We start from the raw sequence: 16,042 nt of genomic DNA, 5'->3' as shown, positions 1-16,042 counted from the left end.
TATATACTATCCAATCTAGAGCTAAGTAGTGACACTTTACAAAACCTGTAATACGTATCTAACATGCATGACACATGTTTACCTTGCAAGAAAAGTTTCTTATATGTATGCTACATGGTTAGCTTGTACCACATATCTTGGAAAGAAAAGGTTTCAGACATTTCAACATGTCCATTGTTAAGTTCTCAGTCCTTACTTTGCAACAAGGCGGCCTATTTGTTTGCCTTGACTTAATATCATGAACCACTCATGACAAACATGACATAAAAAATCTTGACTTTAATAATGGTTTTGCATATTAAGAACTTACTGTTTATGTTAAAGAGTAATTTAGATGACAAGTCCAATCCACATCCCAGGACATATCTTGGAAAGAAAAGGTTTCAGACATTTCAACATGTCCATTGTTAAGTTCTCAGTCCTTACTTTGCAACAAGGCGGCCTATTTGTTTGCCAGATTGCAGTCCGTGTAGGAATCGATGGTTCCTCATAATACGCCACGGACGTTGCTATTCTAGCATCATTGCTGATTAGAACTCATATAGCCTGCAACTAGATTGAAATTACAAGAGCTTACGCATTCTCCAGCAAAACTCGAAGTAAAATGATGTGAAACAACTCAGGGAGACAAAAGGCTACTGTACTGACCAAAGTGATATACATTACCATATGATGATTTTGCTACTAAATAAACAGCTATACGTAGTAAATCATCCCAACTTCTACGAGGGAGATGTGCGGAATGCTTAGTGCTACTGCGGACCTTCTGCAGTTCCGTCTCAGGAACGTGTACGCAACGTCAATCGCAAATCTCTTAATAATGGACGAGGATTTCTTGGCCTTCACATAAGAATGCCCCAGGACATACGCTACACCTGCTTCCTTTGCTTCTATGAGTTCCTGAAGCTCTTGCCGAACAGCTGGGTCTAAATCCGGACTCTTGGATATCTCGAATCGAACGCGTTTCTTGCAACCTGCTCGAATGGCCTCATTTTCTTCAGTGATCTGTCAAGAAAATAGAGGAGATCGAATTTTCAGACGGTTCAAATGTCAGTTGTCTACACCAGACAGCTTCAACTTTTTATTAACATTTCACCTTATATCGCAAGGATGAAGTTAGAATTGCAGACCTGGAAGCTTCCTAGGGGCGAAACCCGCGTAGGTACAGAGACGGAACTCTGTTCGAAGTCGGAGCCAGTTCCAAAGACATTTAAGATCCGTGACGACGGAGTGTTTCCCATGACAGTCATCCTCTCATCGGCTACAACTTCGGCTGTAACTTCGCTGCTAGAAGGCAGATATGTCACCTCAGCTTCAGTGCGGATAAACTCAGCAAGATTGACTATCAGTTGGTTTTCGAAGTCATTGTCATCTTTGTGGACATCCTTATACCCATAACGAACTACACACCTGTTAATGAAAAGAAGCATGTCATGCCAATGCGTTGATACGAACATAGGTCAGAGCGGGTTTGAACATGTTCGTACATGATCTGCAAACTGAGAAATTCAAGAACAGACGGATACATCACCTGTACATTCGGTAACCCTTCGGACCAATTCTTCCAATGAGATGGCGCTCATGTTGGGGTACATATGGCACTGGCACAGATTTGATGCAGACGAAAACTAGAACTTGATGAAATGCTGGCAAATTTGTGACAAAGTGGGAAAAAATGGCCGGAACACCTGTTACCAGCTCAGTGTATATTAGACCGATCCCTGGAACACGGACGATACCCAAGCTAGGGCCAAGCGTGAGTATCCACTTCATACTGACTTTGTTCTGCAGGTCGAACTCATATTTTTTTGTCGTCCCGTAATGCCATACAAGCATGATGCTCATGAATACTAGAGAGAGCAGTAGCGGAACCCATCCTCCTTCCGGCACCTTGATATACATTGCAGAAATGTACACAGCTTCGATTGAGCCAAAAAATAGGAGGAAACACGCAGCCAGTACGATGCTACGCCTCCAAACTATTAGGATTACCAGTGTCATCAAACAGGTAGTAACAAGCATCACCGTCATCACTGCAAGACCTGCCCACATCAACTAGTTCGTCAACCTCCATCAGGTATTTAAATGGAAATGATGAAAAGGTTAAGTTCCTGCAAGAATTCTGTTTTGGTGCCAAGAGTAAAACTTGCAACTCTTGCAAGTTGAATGGGTAAAAGCAATTCTTTTGTCAGAATACCAGGATAGTCGCAGTAAATTGATTAATCAAGACACCCTCTTAACAAGTATTCCTGCGTGACTTCATACACGCCCAGAACCAGCAATAGACACAAACCTCTTTTACATGTTCATTCTTACCCTTCCCCGTCAATTTCTGGATCACCTAAAAGGAAAGCACTACTTTTCAGTGTTGAGGAAAGTCTGTACCGTAAGCATTGCCGATGGTGATGGTATCTCGGAATCCAACAGTTACAGCCAAGCATAGTACCAGCAACATCCAGTTGATCTCAGGAATGTAAACCTGGCCGTATATTTGTTTGGAAGTGTGCACAACTTTTACTCTTGGAAAAAAACCAAGAGATAAACATTGTTTCACAACCGAGAATGTTGCAGATATGACAGCCTGACTCCCGACGATTGCTGCCAGTGTTGCTACGCAAAAGACAGGCCAGAAGACAGGCTCTGCAGAACCCAAAAAAGAAATAATAAATATTTAGGAAGTGGTTTTTCATGCATGGACAACACTGAAACTATAGCGAAGGATGTACGTGGATTTTGGAACGTTCAATCAGAATTCAATGTAGGGGATCCCGGGGCGAGATTAATCAGATTCCACTTGGGAGTGGACTGAAACTCAGAAGTGCATGATAAATCAAAAATTATTGATATCTTACTCGGAATTGACTTGTAAAAACTCCTTGAAATGTCGTCTCGATGCTTAGACAAAAACGCAGCCTGGCCCATGTATGCTAACAACAAACAAGGGTATACCACACCCCCGAAGGCAATCTGTGCAAAGAAGTGTCACAAATGAATCTTTAATCAACTTGGTCACAATCCTGAATCTTCACCAGCTTGGTTTTCGTAAGTAAACTCTCAAGAGAAATAATAACGATAACAATAATGGTAATTCTTGTTGTTATAATACAATTCATACCGACCATCGTGGACAGAAAAGGAATTTGTAAAAGCTTCATGACTGATAATCAGCAAGTATCATTGGTGAAAGCTTTTACTCGTTGTTTTCAGAGCATTTGTTCATTATACCACTTTCTTCTTAAACCTTAATTTTTCGGATGAAAATATTGCAATTAATCATTTCAATAATCTACAAATCTGTTCTTCAGTGGGCTTTGACCAAGCCCGTCTTTAACTCTCAATTTAATTCTTTGGACTAAAAATACGAACAAAGAAACAAAGAATCCTCTTCCAACCCTTGAATAAAACTTTTTATGGTTATAGCCAATATTCAATCTACAAGAACATTTGCATATACCTTAATTGAGAGCGGGGTGAAGTGGCCAAGATCTGCAAACATGGCCTCCGTCCCTGCCCACGAATCACGAAATTTAATTCAAATGTTTCAGCTGACTCAGATAATATAATTCCACCTTTTGTAATCATTTAAATAATATCCATAGAGAACGGCTTCGCGAAACTTCACAGGTAACAGAATAGATGTAGGAATCCCTTCCTATCAGGAGTCTCCTACTAAAGTTCTAATGCCCCAAGCATGAGACTAAGAGGTGATCGATTGAATCATGCGCTAGCAGCCAGAAATTTACCAAAAGTGATGATCAACAATTAGAACACCAACCTGTGATGCATAAAACGATGCCACCGAGAGACACCCAACCGTCCTTTCCGCATTTTTTAAAAAAGTTGTACATATAGTAGGGGGATAGTGCTCGCCATATATGGGGGTTGTATGTGACGACGTTGTAGACGCCGATGCTGGAGATGCAGAAGAGCCACGCGATCACAACGGGAGCAAATATAAAGGCAACCCGGTGCGTACCATAATGTTGAAGTGCAAATAACCCCACCAGGATGATGCATGACACTAGAATAATAACATCTGTCACAATAGTCCTCCCATCCCACAATTAATAGAGACGAAACATGTGCTATAAATGTTGCAGACCGCAAATCGACTTTCATCCTACACAGGTGTCATCACATTATAGCACATAGCTCAATTCCTGTCGAAGTTAATGTGTGAAAGGAACACTTAATGCTTTCAAGTTCTCTAAAAGCAGGACAAGCAGAAGAATAGAGTTATAACTCACGGTCATGAAGATCAGGTGCCGCAACTTGAATCCCAGATACCGCTGACAACACTGAAATGTCACCACGAGTCAATTCAATTTCACGCTTCGTTTTAACCATCCGGTCTTTAAATATTATTACCCAACATCCTACTGTAAAGATTATCCGCCACAGTGGTGACAGGTTAAGTGACGGATTTTAGCCACGTAATTCTCTTGTTCTTTGATCGAACTGAGTATTTCACCCGAAGATTTGCTGGGTACATCAAACACCAAAAGAATCTATCCAAGTCACAGTGCTCATGAGGATAATACCAACAACAGCGACCACTCTCTTGCAAACAACCTCAAAATGTAACATGAAACTATGCAAGCACTCAAATAACTTTGGTGAGAACTGATGTCCCAAGGGCTCATTTGAAAATTGAGATGGTAAAACGAAAAGTAACACAGTACCAGAGATGGCAGGGGTGAGAACACCGTCCCCTATAACCATACAGGTCCCCAACAGGACTACTATTAGTAGCACCGTCCGAAGCTTTTGATGTTTCTCAAGTATCTTCTTCATCCATATGTCGCGATTTGATTCTTGCGGCGCTTCCAACTTGTAAGTAGATAATTCCTCATCGGCTGCTTGTTGATTTGGCAACAGACTTAACTTCGCATGCCGACATAGAAGAGAATAGAGAGCAAATGTTCCACCTGTACGAAACGATCCCGGCATGCAAAGCAATGCATTTTAAACGTTAAGCTATCAGTGAAAAAAAATAATAAATAATAAAAATGGTATATGACCACCCATAAGCCGACCGAAAAGTAACAATAAGACACACTGTAATTTATTCGATTACATATGGATTCAGATAGTAGCAGAAAAATGCATAACATACCTTCGCCATTGTCATCCGCGGCCAAGACAATGAAGACGTACTTGATGACTGGAATAATCGTGAGTGTGTAAATGATGAAGGACAGAACCCCCAGAATCTCATCATCATTTTCGTGCATTCGAAGCTTCCCTGCAAATGTGCTGCGGTAGACGTATAGAGGTGATGTACTTAAATCGCCATATATCACTCCGAAGCTCTGATATGCCAGCAACAGAATCACCTTGAGTGACGCATTCTGCATCAAAAACACGAGAACAAAGAACCTATTAATACAGCCAAAATACTTCAGTTCCAATTTACCAAGAAAGCGACGTATTAGTGCAAGAAGGATGCAAACGACGAAAAAGAGAGAACGAGCTCTCCAACCATTTTCGCAGATCGTTGCTGTAAATGCCTGGTTGTGCATCTCATGTGAATCGCCATGAGTGACGGTATTGAGGCTATAACATTAAACAACAGCCACTGTATGTACACTTATGAATCTGGACTAAAATGAAACGGAAAGTTGATATTTCAGTCTACATCATATTCACTTCGTGCCACTATTACAATTTTATCATGTCATTGATACAACATGCGACCCAACTGTCTAAGCAAAAGTGCCTAGCTCTTTCGTGGCCGTGAAATGAACGCGTGTAAGATAATCCAGTATGCTCAGCACAGAGTCTAAATCTATATCAAACTCGAGGCTTTAAAATTAGCAATTGTGACTCATCTCACTATCAAACTCCCTTTGGTGGCATGAACACCCACCATCACTAGTATGCTCAGCAGAAGTTTTAAGCTCTTTCCCAGTGGCAACTCGATAACATTGATTTAACTTGTTCCTTACTGAAATGTGACGATTCCCAAGGAGGAGGCACTTGCATGGTGCCATTCAATACTAAACTTCTAACGAAATTGCAACGTCGTAAAACCTCCTTCAACGTTGTAAATCATGAAAGTGATTTAAAACTTGCATTTCTGATTCACCTAGGAACAGAAACTTCACAGATGTAGTCATGAAGCGTAAAAAGGAGTTCCTGCACGTTGCAAAGTTATAAATGTGCTGTTTTTTCATGGTGCGGATTATGATGTCCTTACTTCGAAGTGGTCATAGCAACATAACTATTCTGAAGACCACTGAAAACAATCTTTTGCAGACGAACAACCAAAAGATCCCCTTCCTGCGATGCCGGTGACTAGAAGCCACTAGACAGCATTGGTATGTGCTTCGGTTCTGAACAAAATACTGACCTTACTGCGATTCGAGACCTAGTACTAGTTCCGTAAAGCATATCCAGTAGCGAAGAAAACTAGCTCTTCCGACTCCCGAGCAAGGAGGCAGTGAATGGTAGTGGGCAGCTATGTTCACGCAGTGGTGACCTCATAATCGAACGAAGTCCGAGGGTCGACACTTAAACTCCAATCTCCCCTCTATTCAAGTCTTGGAACAATACCTGAGGTTTGAAAGCCGAAGATCTGACAGTTTCTGAGTCTGTTGCCGACATGATGGAAGAAGATCGGCACACATATGTAGAAGAGCATTTGGAATACCAAGAAAGCACCGTCGCGAGGCTTAAAAGAAGCTTGGTAGTGGAAGCTGGCGTCTTAAAACAAGAGGCGAGTGATACTGCAGGACTGACTGCATGAAGGAAATGTGGCACAGCAAGTACTACATGAGTAACTCCTAATACCTAATGCTACTGCCTCCGCCGTACACCCTGCTATCCCACGGAGAAGGTGAGTTTGTCGTCCCACCCCTTCGACCACATATGGCAAAACCGACTACTGCAAAATGTACTGGATTAATTTGGACGTTGCCGTGATGGTCTATCCAGCGCCACTGAAGTTGTCTACTGCTTCGATTACTGTATGAAAGCAGAACTATTCCTGAAACCGCAGTCAGAAAAATGATGATTCCAGTGAAACTTGAAACAATAGGACGAAATTCCCTGAGAGGTTGACAGGAGATCCGGGACTAATCCATCGAGGCTGCCACATGATAATAATACGCTTTATTCCAACTAGTAAGGCATCAACGACTCCATTAATTTAGATTAAAAAACAAAAACGAAGACAATTGACCAGGGGAGGGAGGCGGAGTTGTGCACTTTATCAAAGAGCAGAGATTCGATTCCGCGATTATAACTCTCGAAAGACATGAGCCTTCGAGCGCGACACCGAAATGGGAGGAAAAAAAACAAAAATAAAATAACCACACACACAAGCAGCACACCACAACATACAGCCAGGAGCGGTACGAGTGGGCCAATGATAAGGCAGAGAAGCTTGAGTGGTCGTCCTCACTAATTCACAAAGACGAAAGCAGCAGAAAGAGAAAGTGAGAGAACCGGAGAAGAGGACGAGGAAGGAAGAATAAGACGGGAAAGAGGCACGGAGAAGAAAAAGCGGTCGCAGAAGCAGTATGAGCATGGGAAGCGAAGACAATGAGCGTTGCACAAGAGCAACAGAGTGAAGAATAGTGGCGAGAACCACCACCACCCCTACGACTCCTCCTCCTTGTGCTGTTTGGAGGAGAGACCAGGAATGGTAGCGAGAGAGCCAAGACACAAACTAAGCAAGCAAGCAAGCTAATCCAACACAACACAACAAAACAAAACACAAGGCAAATCAATGCAAAGCAAAGCAATGCAACGGGGGGAAGGGAGAATGGAGGCACAGCGTGAGGACTGACTGACTGACTGACTGACCCGGGGGGTGGGGGATGGCACCATCCAACTACTCTCGTACTTATTATCATTTGCTTTGTTACAATTATATTGTATGTGTTTAAGAAGAGACTTAATGTGGAACACTTGTAAAACTCACTGTTATGTGGGTGCTACAAAAATTACAATCGCAAAACACTCAACATTTGCAAAAAAAAAATTTATAGCTTGGGGGGTTAATACGCATATATATATATATATATATATATATATATATTTTTTAAAACGTTGTGTTTGAGCTACTTGTTTATGAAATCAAAAGAAAAGCAACTAGCTTAAAGTGGATTAGAGAATGGATGCCTCGTCCTACATTTTCCTCAACTGCATATGAAATCCGGAATGCAACCAACAATCTGGTGAAATACCGAGTTTGTTCAGAGCCTATCCTCGAATAAACCATTCTGACAATCGTGAGTCAAAATGTTGAACACGGGGTAAACATGTCCAAACACAACAGGTCGGCATCGCCTTTAACATGGTGCAAGCAGAATATGGGAAATGGCAAACATACAAGCTGGGACGAGGAAGTGATTTGGAATGGCAAGGGTGACCTGGAAGTGGCAGTAAGCAGCCACAACCACCTTGCTTGGCTGTTTACAACCAGCCTCGTGACTGCTTGATTTTGATTTTCAAAAATTGCTCTTTGACTGCACATATTGATCATGAGCTCTACGTCTGGCTTGACTTCTTGCCAACTGAAAGTCCTAAGAAAAAGAAAAAAAGACTAAGGTGGAAACTGAAAGGCTTACAAATTACAGTCTACACTGCACTAAATGTGTCGAGCAAACCTCGTTCCTAATGAGGCACTCGAGAGTTTCCCAACGCAAAGTGGGATTCCTGATACATTCAGAACTATTCAGACAGGTGCAAGTATGCCTGTTACATCTCAGGCGTCTGGTGTTATTGGTGAATCACACCACCCGAGCTGGACTTAAAAGAGAATCATCTTTTAAGTTTGGCTTGCTTTCCACGTGGTGCACCTCTTCAGCAGATGCTTCCTCCATAACTTCGCTGGCGACGCATCTACCGGTGGTCTCGTGCTCGGACGGGGCGGCCTTGCCGGCGGGGACAGGACCTTCTAATAGCCGACTCGTTGAACCAACAGAGCCCCAAACCAGATTTAACGACTGCCCGTGAAACCACCTGCCCTGCGTCATGGCTCTTTCCGCACTCCGTCGGGTTGTGTAGCTTATCCGTACGGAGCTGTTCGTGCTCCACGTCTGTTCTGGGTCCGCTTTGTGACCCTCGGCATCCTCGACTTCTACGCTTGATAGCTCACCAAATGCGGCGAAATGGTCTCTTACAGCTGCAACCTGTTCGCATCCGGAGCAAGACTCTTAATCTCAGAATAGGCGCACTGTTACCCCACCTCAACAAATTCAAAATAAACCCTGGCAAAAACTCTGCTTATTGGGCGTACCCAGGCTAGACTCGCTTCCTCGCCTGCCTCAGCAATTAGAAAGGAAGAAGGCACATTGACACTTACATCAGTAACTGTGGACGGAAGTGGGGGTAGAACCCTGAAAGCCGTGGTGCGGTTATCGAGTTTGAATCGTGCGGGGCCCCAAGAAGCTGCGGGATGTCCCGTAGACGTCCCTGAAGCTGTTCGAGGGTGGGGAGATCTCATAGGCTTAGATGGCACCTGTCGCACACCCACCTGCGCGACTTCCAAAGAATTTGTCTTCCTGAGGCCAAAATTAGTGGGTAAACTGATAACACCAGCACCTTCTTTGCACGGTATCGCGTCGCCAGAATTGTCTATTTTCTGCCGCTTCCTGGCATGGTCTCCTTGAGGGTCTTCCGCTCCTGTGACTCCCTGAAACCAAGCCAGGTGTATCAGCAAAGAACCAAAAAAACGCACCGATAAGCGTTGCGGAGCAGGAAATTCCGAAATATTAGGAGCACGGGCTACTGTTCTTATTTTCCAAGACCCACCATATCACTGCTAGAGACTACAATATTCATGGCATCCACCTGCTAAATTGTAGTCTCTAGCAGTGGTATGGAGGGTCTTGGAAATTAAAAACACGAAAAGACCACGAAAAGACGACTCTACAACCACTCCAACAACGCAGCTTTATGTTGCATCCCACTCACACTGGTGAGATTGTCGCATTCAAAGACTTAACATTAAACTCGAGACTATTTGCAGGCGCACGATTTACCTGGCTGGCGAGCTTATTTAGCTTCCGCCGAAAGTCGTCGCGTTTCTGAGCGAGGGCCTCTTGTTTCTGACGAATCTTCTCACGCATTAGCTCGAGTTCCTCCTGCTTCTTTGATGCCACAGCTACTGGGCTGGGCAAGGAAGATGTGGAACCATTCGGCGTAGTAGCTTTGTTGCTGCCTTCTGCGGTTGAGGCTCCTGACAGGCCGGCAACGACTCCATTCAGACCAGTCAAACTCAGCTTTTCCCTACCTTTTACCAACTGTGCAGTATGGCCACCTGCAGGCTCAGAGCCAGTGGTTGGCGGCTGACCAATAAAAGAAGTGGAAGCGCCATTGTCACTAGTGATACTATCACGGTTAGCCCACGACAATCGTATGAAGCGGTTCCCCAATACAGCATCGGGGGAAGCCAATGCCGACTCTGCCTCTTCTCGAGTAGCAAACTGGACAAAGGCTCTGTGACTGTGTGGCGGAATTCGAACATCCACAACACGTCCAAATTTTTCAAAGTGCGTAAGCAAGACTTCTCGCCGGTTTGAATTGGGAGGTATGCAGTTCACATAGAGTGTGCGTTGAGCACGTTCTACGCTGCGCCCAGGAGCGCGTGGCCCCAAGTTGGTCCCCTCTTTGGAGCGGTTCAATGGAAGACCTACCTCTGCCCACCCGGCAGCGCCTCGTTCTCGTCCAGGATTTGTATTCAGGTTGGTGGCTCCGCTGTCAGATTCGCAGTGACCCCATCTTCCTGGCTGCCACGAAACTCCTCTCCCCTGGCTCAGATGATCCTCTACCTTCACCTCCCCACTAGCAGCGCTTACATCTACAGGCCCAATACGATCCCACACAGTGGACCCTGCGTCTCCGCTATGCAAGCCGCTGCTGTTGGCACCTCTGCAGCCACCATCAGTTCCTCGCCCCTCCGTGTTCTTCTTTAGTTCTGTTTTCTCTTTTCCCACTTCAGAGTGTTCCGCCTGAAACGCTGACAACTTTCTAATCCTTCCCGTCGCCTCGGGTCTGTCTTTATTCCAAAGCGGTTGATCAGGGTCATATAGATCAGGGTCATACAGGTCAGCCTCGGCACCAGGCACTTGACCATTCACCGTGATCGAGGCTTCTAATGGAGAAATGCTTGGCTCTCGGTTCCCCCGGCTACCTCGAGAACTTGCAGGTGCAGGAGCGGGTAGCATGGCATTGGAGGCTGTCATCTGCCCGGCCGCCACAGCCATACCTCGCCCATATGGCAGGTTGACGGGTAGGTTGAATTTCGACAGGCTCTGCAGGAGGAGCAACAATCAAAACGCTTAGCTGAAGGAATTAAGTTTCCTACTTCCGACCGCCCAGGGCGGCCATTGAACCCCCTGCCTAAAGTTCCAGGTGACCGAATAATCATGCCCATAACTCCCACCACCATATACTAGCAAGGCCTAAATTCCCGCGAACAATATCCCAGATTCAACAAAAAGGACCAAGTTCTCACCACGTCCCATTTTCACACGCCTCTCCTTTCAGTGTCAAAAAAAAGAAGCCAGTCATACACGCGATGGAACCTATGCATCTCATTGCACCTACACAATACGCACCAAGCCATCACGACTTCCGTGCCCTCGCTTTGGAAAGAGGCCATAGCACCGCACCGAGTGGTGGAACATCTTACCTGCACATCCTCCACGACGATGTGGGAACCATGATCCATCGGACACAGATCTCCTCGAAGACAAAATCCTCGCTCTTCGAAATCCAGGCACCTCGGTCGCACAGGTCCTATGCCCATTCCCATCCCTAGGTTCATAACTCCGGGTGGTCCTCGCCCGCCATGCGAGAGCTCCAACGAACCAGCTCCCATGCCACCCATGTGCCCAAACCCTCCGGGCCACCCAACCCCGCGCCCACCCAAGCCCCTGCCGTTTGGGAAAAAACCTGCGTTTGGGGGCAAAGGAGGCGGTGCATCGACAAAGGGAGGCGGCATAGGACCAGCCCAACTCCCGGCCCCTCTGCCGCGACCCATACGCACTCCATCGAGCCGCACGTTCGGTGCGTCCCCCCGAAATGGAGGACCGCCCCCTCGTATTAGACCCCGCTCAGCTTGGTCTCCGTTGCTGAACCGACCTCCAGCATCACGACCTGTCCGTCTATCAAACTTTGACGACCTTTCTCGATCGAATTGACCTCCTCCTCTCCCATGGTCACCGGCTTGGCGTTTGAGATCGTTTGAACCACCTCCGTTGTACCGGGAAACATTAGGTTCGTCTACTCTGTCTGCAGACCGGGATAGAGAAACTCGGCGCCGATGCTTGTGGTTCCGATCGTCATCACTGCTTTCTTCTTCCTCCAACTCGTCGTCCCAATCCTGAGCGCCAGCACTCGGTAGCCTCTCTACATGAGAAGGTGATATTCTGGTCTCTGCAGCACCAGCAAGGGACTCCGTGTTATGGAGAGGCTTGACACCTGCTACGTCTTCCATTCCGGAGGGGATCGTTCCGTCGTCAAGAGCATGAAAGAGGTTGACGATGAACAATTTTGTTCCTGCACCCACGGCTGGTACAATGTGATTAACAGAAATCCTTCCTTCCAACCATCTATACACAAATGCCCACAGCCGCTCCTTTCCACATTTCACAGAGCTTTGACTCTGAGCACAAGGCCCAACCAAGGGAAGGCAGCTTGTCAAGTGAGGCAAGTTCAACCGTGGACCATGAACTGACCTTCTCCCAGAAAGTCGTACAGCTGGTCCACGCACAATGTCTGAAGTTCCTTCCTGGGCTTACTCTTCTTTAACAGCGCCGCAACATAGACAGCAAGCAAAGTAGGGTCTGCATCAGTCCTGTACACCGTATTAAAGTTGGATTCAGTCATATCACCACATTTGCGCGGAACAGTTTTTAATTTCCTCTTTACAGCTTGTTTTCTGGATGTTCGCAAAAGAAACCCGGTAAGGATGATCGTCCACCCATATTTATGTCTAACATCCTCCCAATTCAAAGATCTCCTCTACTTACTCGCCTTACACTGCGCACCATCGTCGCTAGCCATTCAATCTACCGGAAATAATGATGCGGTCTCTTCGTGTGAATGTCGCAGAGACACCAACCCTTTTGGTGTACCACCAACCATTCGTTTACAGCTATACACCACGCACTACGACAGCTCTCACCGTTCGTTGCTCCGCCTGCCTACAAATCAAAAACATTCACAATCGTTCGAACTTTCGCCTGAGCGGTAACCCGCTGAACAGTGCTTGCATTGCATCTACTTGACCACCGAGTGAATGTAACGCCCAAATTCTCGCAATTCGAACGACATTTAATCCTCAACCAAGCCCCGACGCTTAACAAGTTCTTTTCCGCGTTCTTTTTGTAATTTTTCTCTTTACAAAAAAGTAAAATAAAGAAAAACAACAAACAAACAAACACACACACACACACACACACGAAAATCTACAACTGCGAAGACTTATCTTTTCTAACCTAGAACAGTTTGCATGAGTACGTGACGAATGTCTGGATCATACTAGTCAGCTCAGTCGGGCTGCCAGAAAGAGGACCTAGAGCAGGAACTACTGATGGCCAGCCACTACAAATTAATTGAGTATCAAAAGCTAGCACGTAGGTGCTACCCGAGCGCACAAAGTGAATCCCGAATTTGCACACGAAATCTCTTTAATGCCATACATTCTGTCAGCAGTCCTTCTGAAAGAGTGGATTAATTTTGCATCGCCTGAAATGCTCAACCACTGCGCGAATAGGAGTATCGGCAGAAGAGACTACAGGGGGCAGAGTAATCCGAAGCATAAGAAGATAGACTGAAAGCACTCACAATGGTTTTAGGTGTTCGATCAAGTAGAGATTCAGAGGCGTCTCGTCAATCTTCATGCTGCTCCTCCTTGCCCTACACAACCTTCCTTCTCACCATCTCCATCCCAGCGCAATACCGCTATCCAAACGCCGTACCATAAACGCCTCCAAAGTCCGCCATAACCAGAGCACCCGGGCGCGCGTGCATCAAAACGAAAGCGGGAAAAAAAAAAAAAAAAAAAAAAAAAAAAAACACACACACACACACGCGCGCAGACAGGGAACGAGAAGGGAAGAAAAGAAGAAGAAAGCAAGGGAACAGGACAAAGACAAAACAAGACGAGACGAGACAAAATCAGCAGCAACAACGAAGAAGGCAGAGACGAGGGCAGAGGTGTGACGTGAAGAGAGGCGAGTGGAACAGCCGCGAGGGAAGAAGGGAAGGCGAAAGCAAGAGTGGAGCGGTTACGGGGCAGTGGGGGCAGCCAGGAATTGGATAGAATTGAGAGCATAGCAAAGACAAGGAATCAGATTACGTGCGATTTTAGGGGTGTGAGCACCAAACCCTAATTCTGGATCCTCTTGAATGAAGCACCCCCTCCGACAACCTCAGACACACACACCCAAAAGTGTAATTTCCATTGCTTGAAGAGTGTCATTGCTCGACTAGCTCCACTTTAGTCAGTACCCCCCCCCCCCCTTGGGGTGTGCTTCACTTTGCATAAACCCCACCTGACCATACTGAATTGAAGAAACAGAATTGAGCAAATATGCTGCCTACAAGGTGCCATTCAGGTGGATGAAACTGAGGAGAAAACACCACCCACAGCAGAAAATATCGGGAAGAAAATTGATGAGTAATATCATCATGCACCATGATTCAGTAATGCATCAATGATCCAAATGTATTTGTGCTTATTCCTCTCTCCTGGGGACAATCCATACCTCCTTCAGACTCTATGATTGGGTCATTCCACACTCAGCGCTTTCAATGTGTGAAGAAATGTGGAATTATCGTATTCTGGACTGTGTTTATGAATGGTCTACTTGGTCTTGTATAACATTGAAACATTTCATAAATAACCTGTATAAAATTTATAGTATACAAAGTAAGTTTTTATAGTATAGTAAGTATAGCACACAAAATAACTTTAAAAACTGTGCATGTCTATTTGAGAATTTATAATGTTGTATGGATGTTATTGCTGTATTATTACATTAATCTTCTTTCCTGAATCAATGATTCTATTGTGAAGCAAGAGTATTAATAATGTTCAAAAGCAATATTTAGGTATTTGTAATTAAGAAAAAAGATGTGTTTGAGTCAAATGATTAAAACTTTTTTTCTCCAAATTAATCAAACAATTAGCTTTTAAGTTATCCTACAACTATGACAAAGTATTAAATGCATCAAATAAATCTATACATAGATATAGATATAGCTATATATACAGGAGAATGATAAAGTGACCCAAATTTTTACTAAATTGCCCCAAATTGTCAAAACCATCATTATACTCCCGTCTTCCATCCCTATTCACGTATTTCCAATCCTCTTGTTCTTGTTCTCCATCTAAACCTTCTAGACCCCATTCCTAGCCACCTCATATGATAACCAAGTATTGCCGCTCAAGCCAAGAGTTGAATCTCAAAGCTCTGAGCAATGAACCACATGCCCTACTCTTAAGTCCCGCAAGCTCCAACAATGGAAGTCTAGCCACAGTCTGTGAGCAAATCATGCTCAACAAGCTCAAGGTGGCCATATCTCTAATTCACTTAGTGATGCTCTGATTAGGCTATCCATAGCTCTAACTGTAGATAAATACTTTAAAATACCTTCAATCATAATTCACAATTCAGCAAGTCTATAAGGCAATATCAAAGGGTGATTATCCAACTTAATGATGCTTGATGCTTACAATGTAATATACACCAAGAAAGCAATTTTATGAGCAGAGAAAAGTTTAAGAAGGGATGGAGGTTTTGGGGAGCTAAGTTCTTTGCAAAATATCAGACTATTGATGTTACACATATCCTAGAGAGAAGAAACTGAAAGCCTAGAGTTTTATAACTCAAAAAACAATTGGACGTGTATTGATTTAGTTTGGGGAGTATACATTCTAGAAGAAGATGCCATTTGATTATATTCAGGTAAATATCAACTTCATGAATATTAATATTGATTTTTAGTTGGGTTGAGTTAGATGTATGTTCTAGCTTAGATGAAAAAAAAAAAAAAAAAAAAAAAAACACTTTTGTGC

The 16,042-nt window shown here is 44.5% G+C and overlaps 2 protein-coding genes across 8 annotated transcripts; both read right to left on the bottom strand.

The window, feature by feature from the left end:
* Positions 1–367: 367 nt before the first annotated feature.
* LOC112293826 (potassium transporter 1) lies at positions 368–7,738 on the bottom strand. Its single transcript, XM_024543708.3, has 11 exons — positions 6,556–7,738; positions 5,117–5,351; positions 4,683–4,928; positions 4,248–4,298; positions 3,776–4,036; positions 3,455–3,507; positions 2,853–2,967; positions 2,386–2,640; positions 1,532–2,042; positions 1,131–1,410; positions 368–1,005 (listed from the first exon to the last, which is right to left on the bottom strand). Exons 1-11 carry the CDS (start codon positions 6,604–6,606, stop codon positions 697–699), a joined length of 2,367 nt encoding a protein of 788 aa, XP_024399476.1. The 5' UTR covers positions 6,607–7,738; the 3' UTR covers positions 368–696.
* Positions 7,739–8,355: 617 nt separating this feature from the next.
* Positions 8,356–14,586, bottom strand: LOC112279112 (zinc finger CCCH domain-containing protein 27). Of its 7 annotated transcripts, XM_090247395.1 has the most exons (7): positions 13,804–14,579; positions 12,987–13,160; positions 12,693–12,811; positions 11,645–12,513; positions 9,993–11,264; positions 9,314–9,643; positions 8,356–9,140 (listed from the first exon to the last, which is right to left on the bottom strand). In XM_090247395.1, exons 4-7 carry the CDS (start codon positions 12,449–12,451, stop codon positions 8,739–8,741), a joined length of 2,811 nt encoding a protein of 936 aa, XP_090103521.1. In that variant the 5' UTR covers positions 12,452–12,513; positions 12,693–12,811; positions 12,987–13,160; positions 13,804–14,579; the 3' UTR covers positions 8,356–8,738. The 7 variants fall into 7 exon arrangements, with proteins under 7 accessions (XP_090103521.1, XP_024369006.1, XP_024369007.1 ...); XM_024513238.3 differs by lacking the exon at positions 12,987–13,160 and having other exon boundaries at positions 11,645–12,525; positions 13,804–14,586; XM_024513239.3 differs by lacking the exon at positions 12,987–13,160 and having other exon boundaries at positions 13,804–14,585.
* Between the last annotated feature and the right edge of the window lie 1,456 nt (positions 14,587–16,042).

The sequence above is a fragment of the Physcomitrium patens genome, chromosome 2 (genome assembly GCF_059467195.1).
Source record: "Physcomitrium patens ecotype Gransden chromosome 2, ASM5946719v1, whole genome shotgun sequence".
Classification (NCBI taxonomy): domain Eukaryota; kingdom Viridiplantae; phylum Streptophyta; class Bryopsida; order Funariales; family Funariaceae; genus Physcomitrium; species Physcomitrium patens.
Note: the sequence above shows the minus strand (reverse complement) of the source record. Positions and strands in the feature narration are given on the sequence as shown.

Excerpts from the sequence above, each read along its gene's own strand:
- LOC112293826 (XM_024543708.3), bottom strand. The coding sequence starts at position 6,606 with ATGTCGGCAACAGACTCAGAAACTGTCAGATCTTCGGCTTTCAAACCT. Across the intron at positions 2,968-3,454 it reads TCACCCCGCTCTCAATTAAG|ATTGCCTTCGGGGGTGTGGT; the intron begins GTATATGCAAAT and ends TTCTTTGCACAG. Across the intron at positions 1,006-1,130 it reads CGCCCCTAGGAAGCTTCCAG|ATCACTGAAGAAAATGAGGC; the intron begins GTCTGCAATTCT and ends TTTTCTTGACAG.
- LOC112279112 (XM_024513238.3), bottom strand. The coding sequence starts at position 13,859 with ATGAAGATTGACGAGACGCCTCTGAATCTCTACTTGATCGAACACCTA. Across the intron at positions 12,812-13,803 it reads ATCGAACACCTAAAACCATT|GACTGATGCAGACCCTACTT; the intron begins GTGAGTGCTTTC and ends TACGGTGTACAG. Across the intron at positions 9,141-9,313 it reads TTCCGTCCACAGTTACTGAT|GTTGCAGCTGTAAGAGACCA; the intron begins GTAAGTGTCAAT and ends GGATGCGAACAG.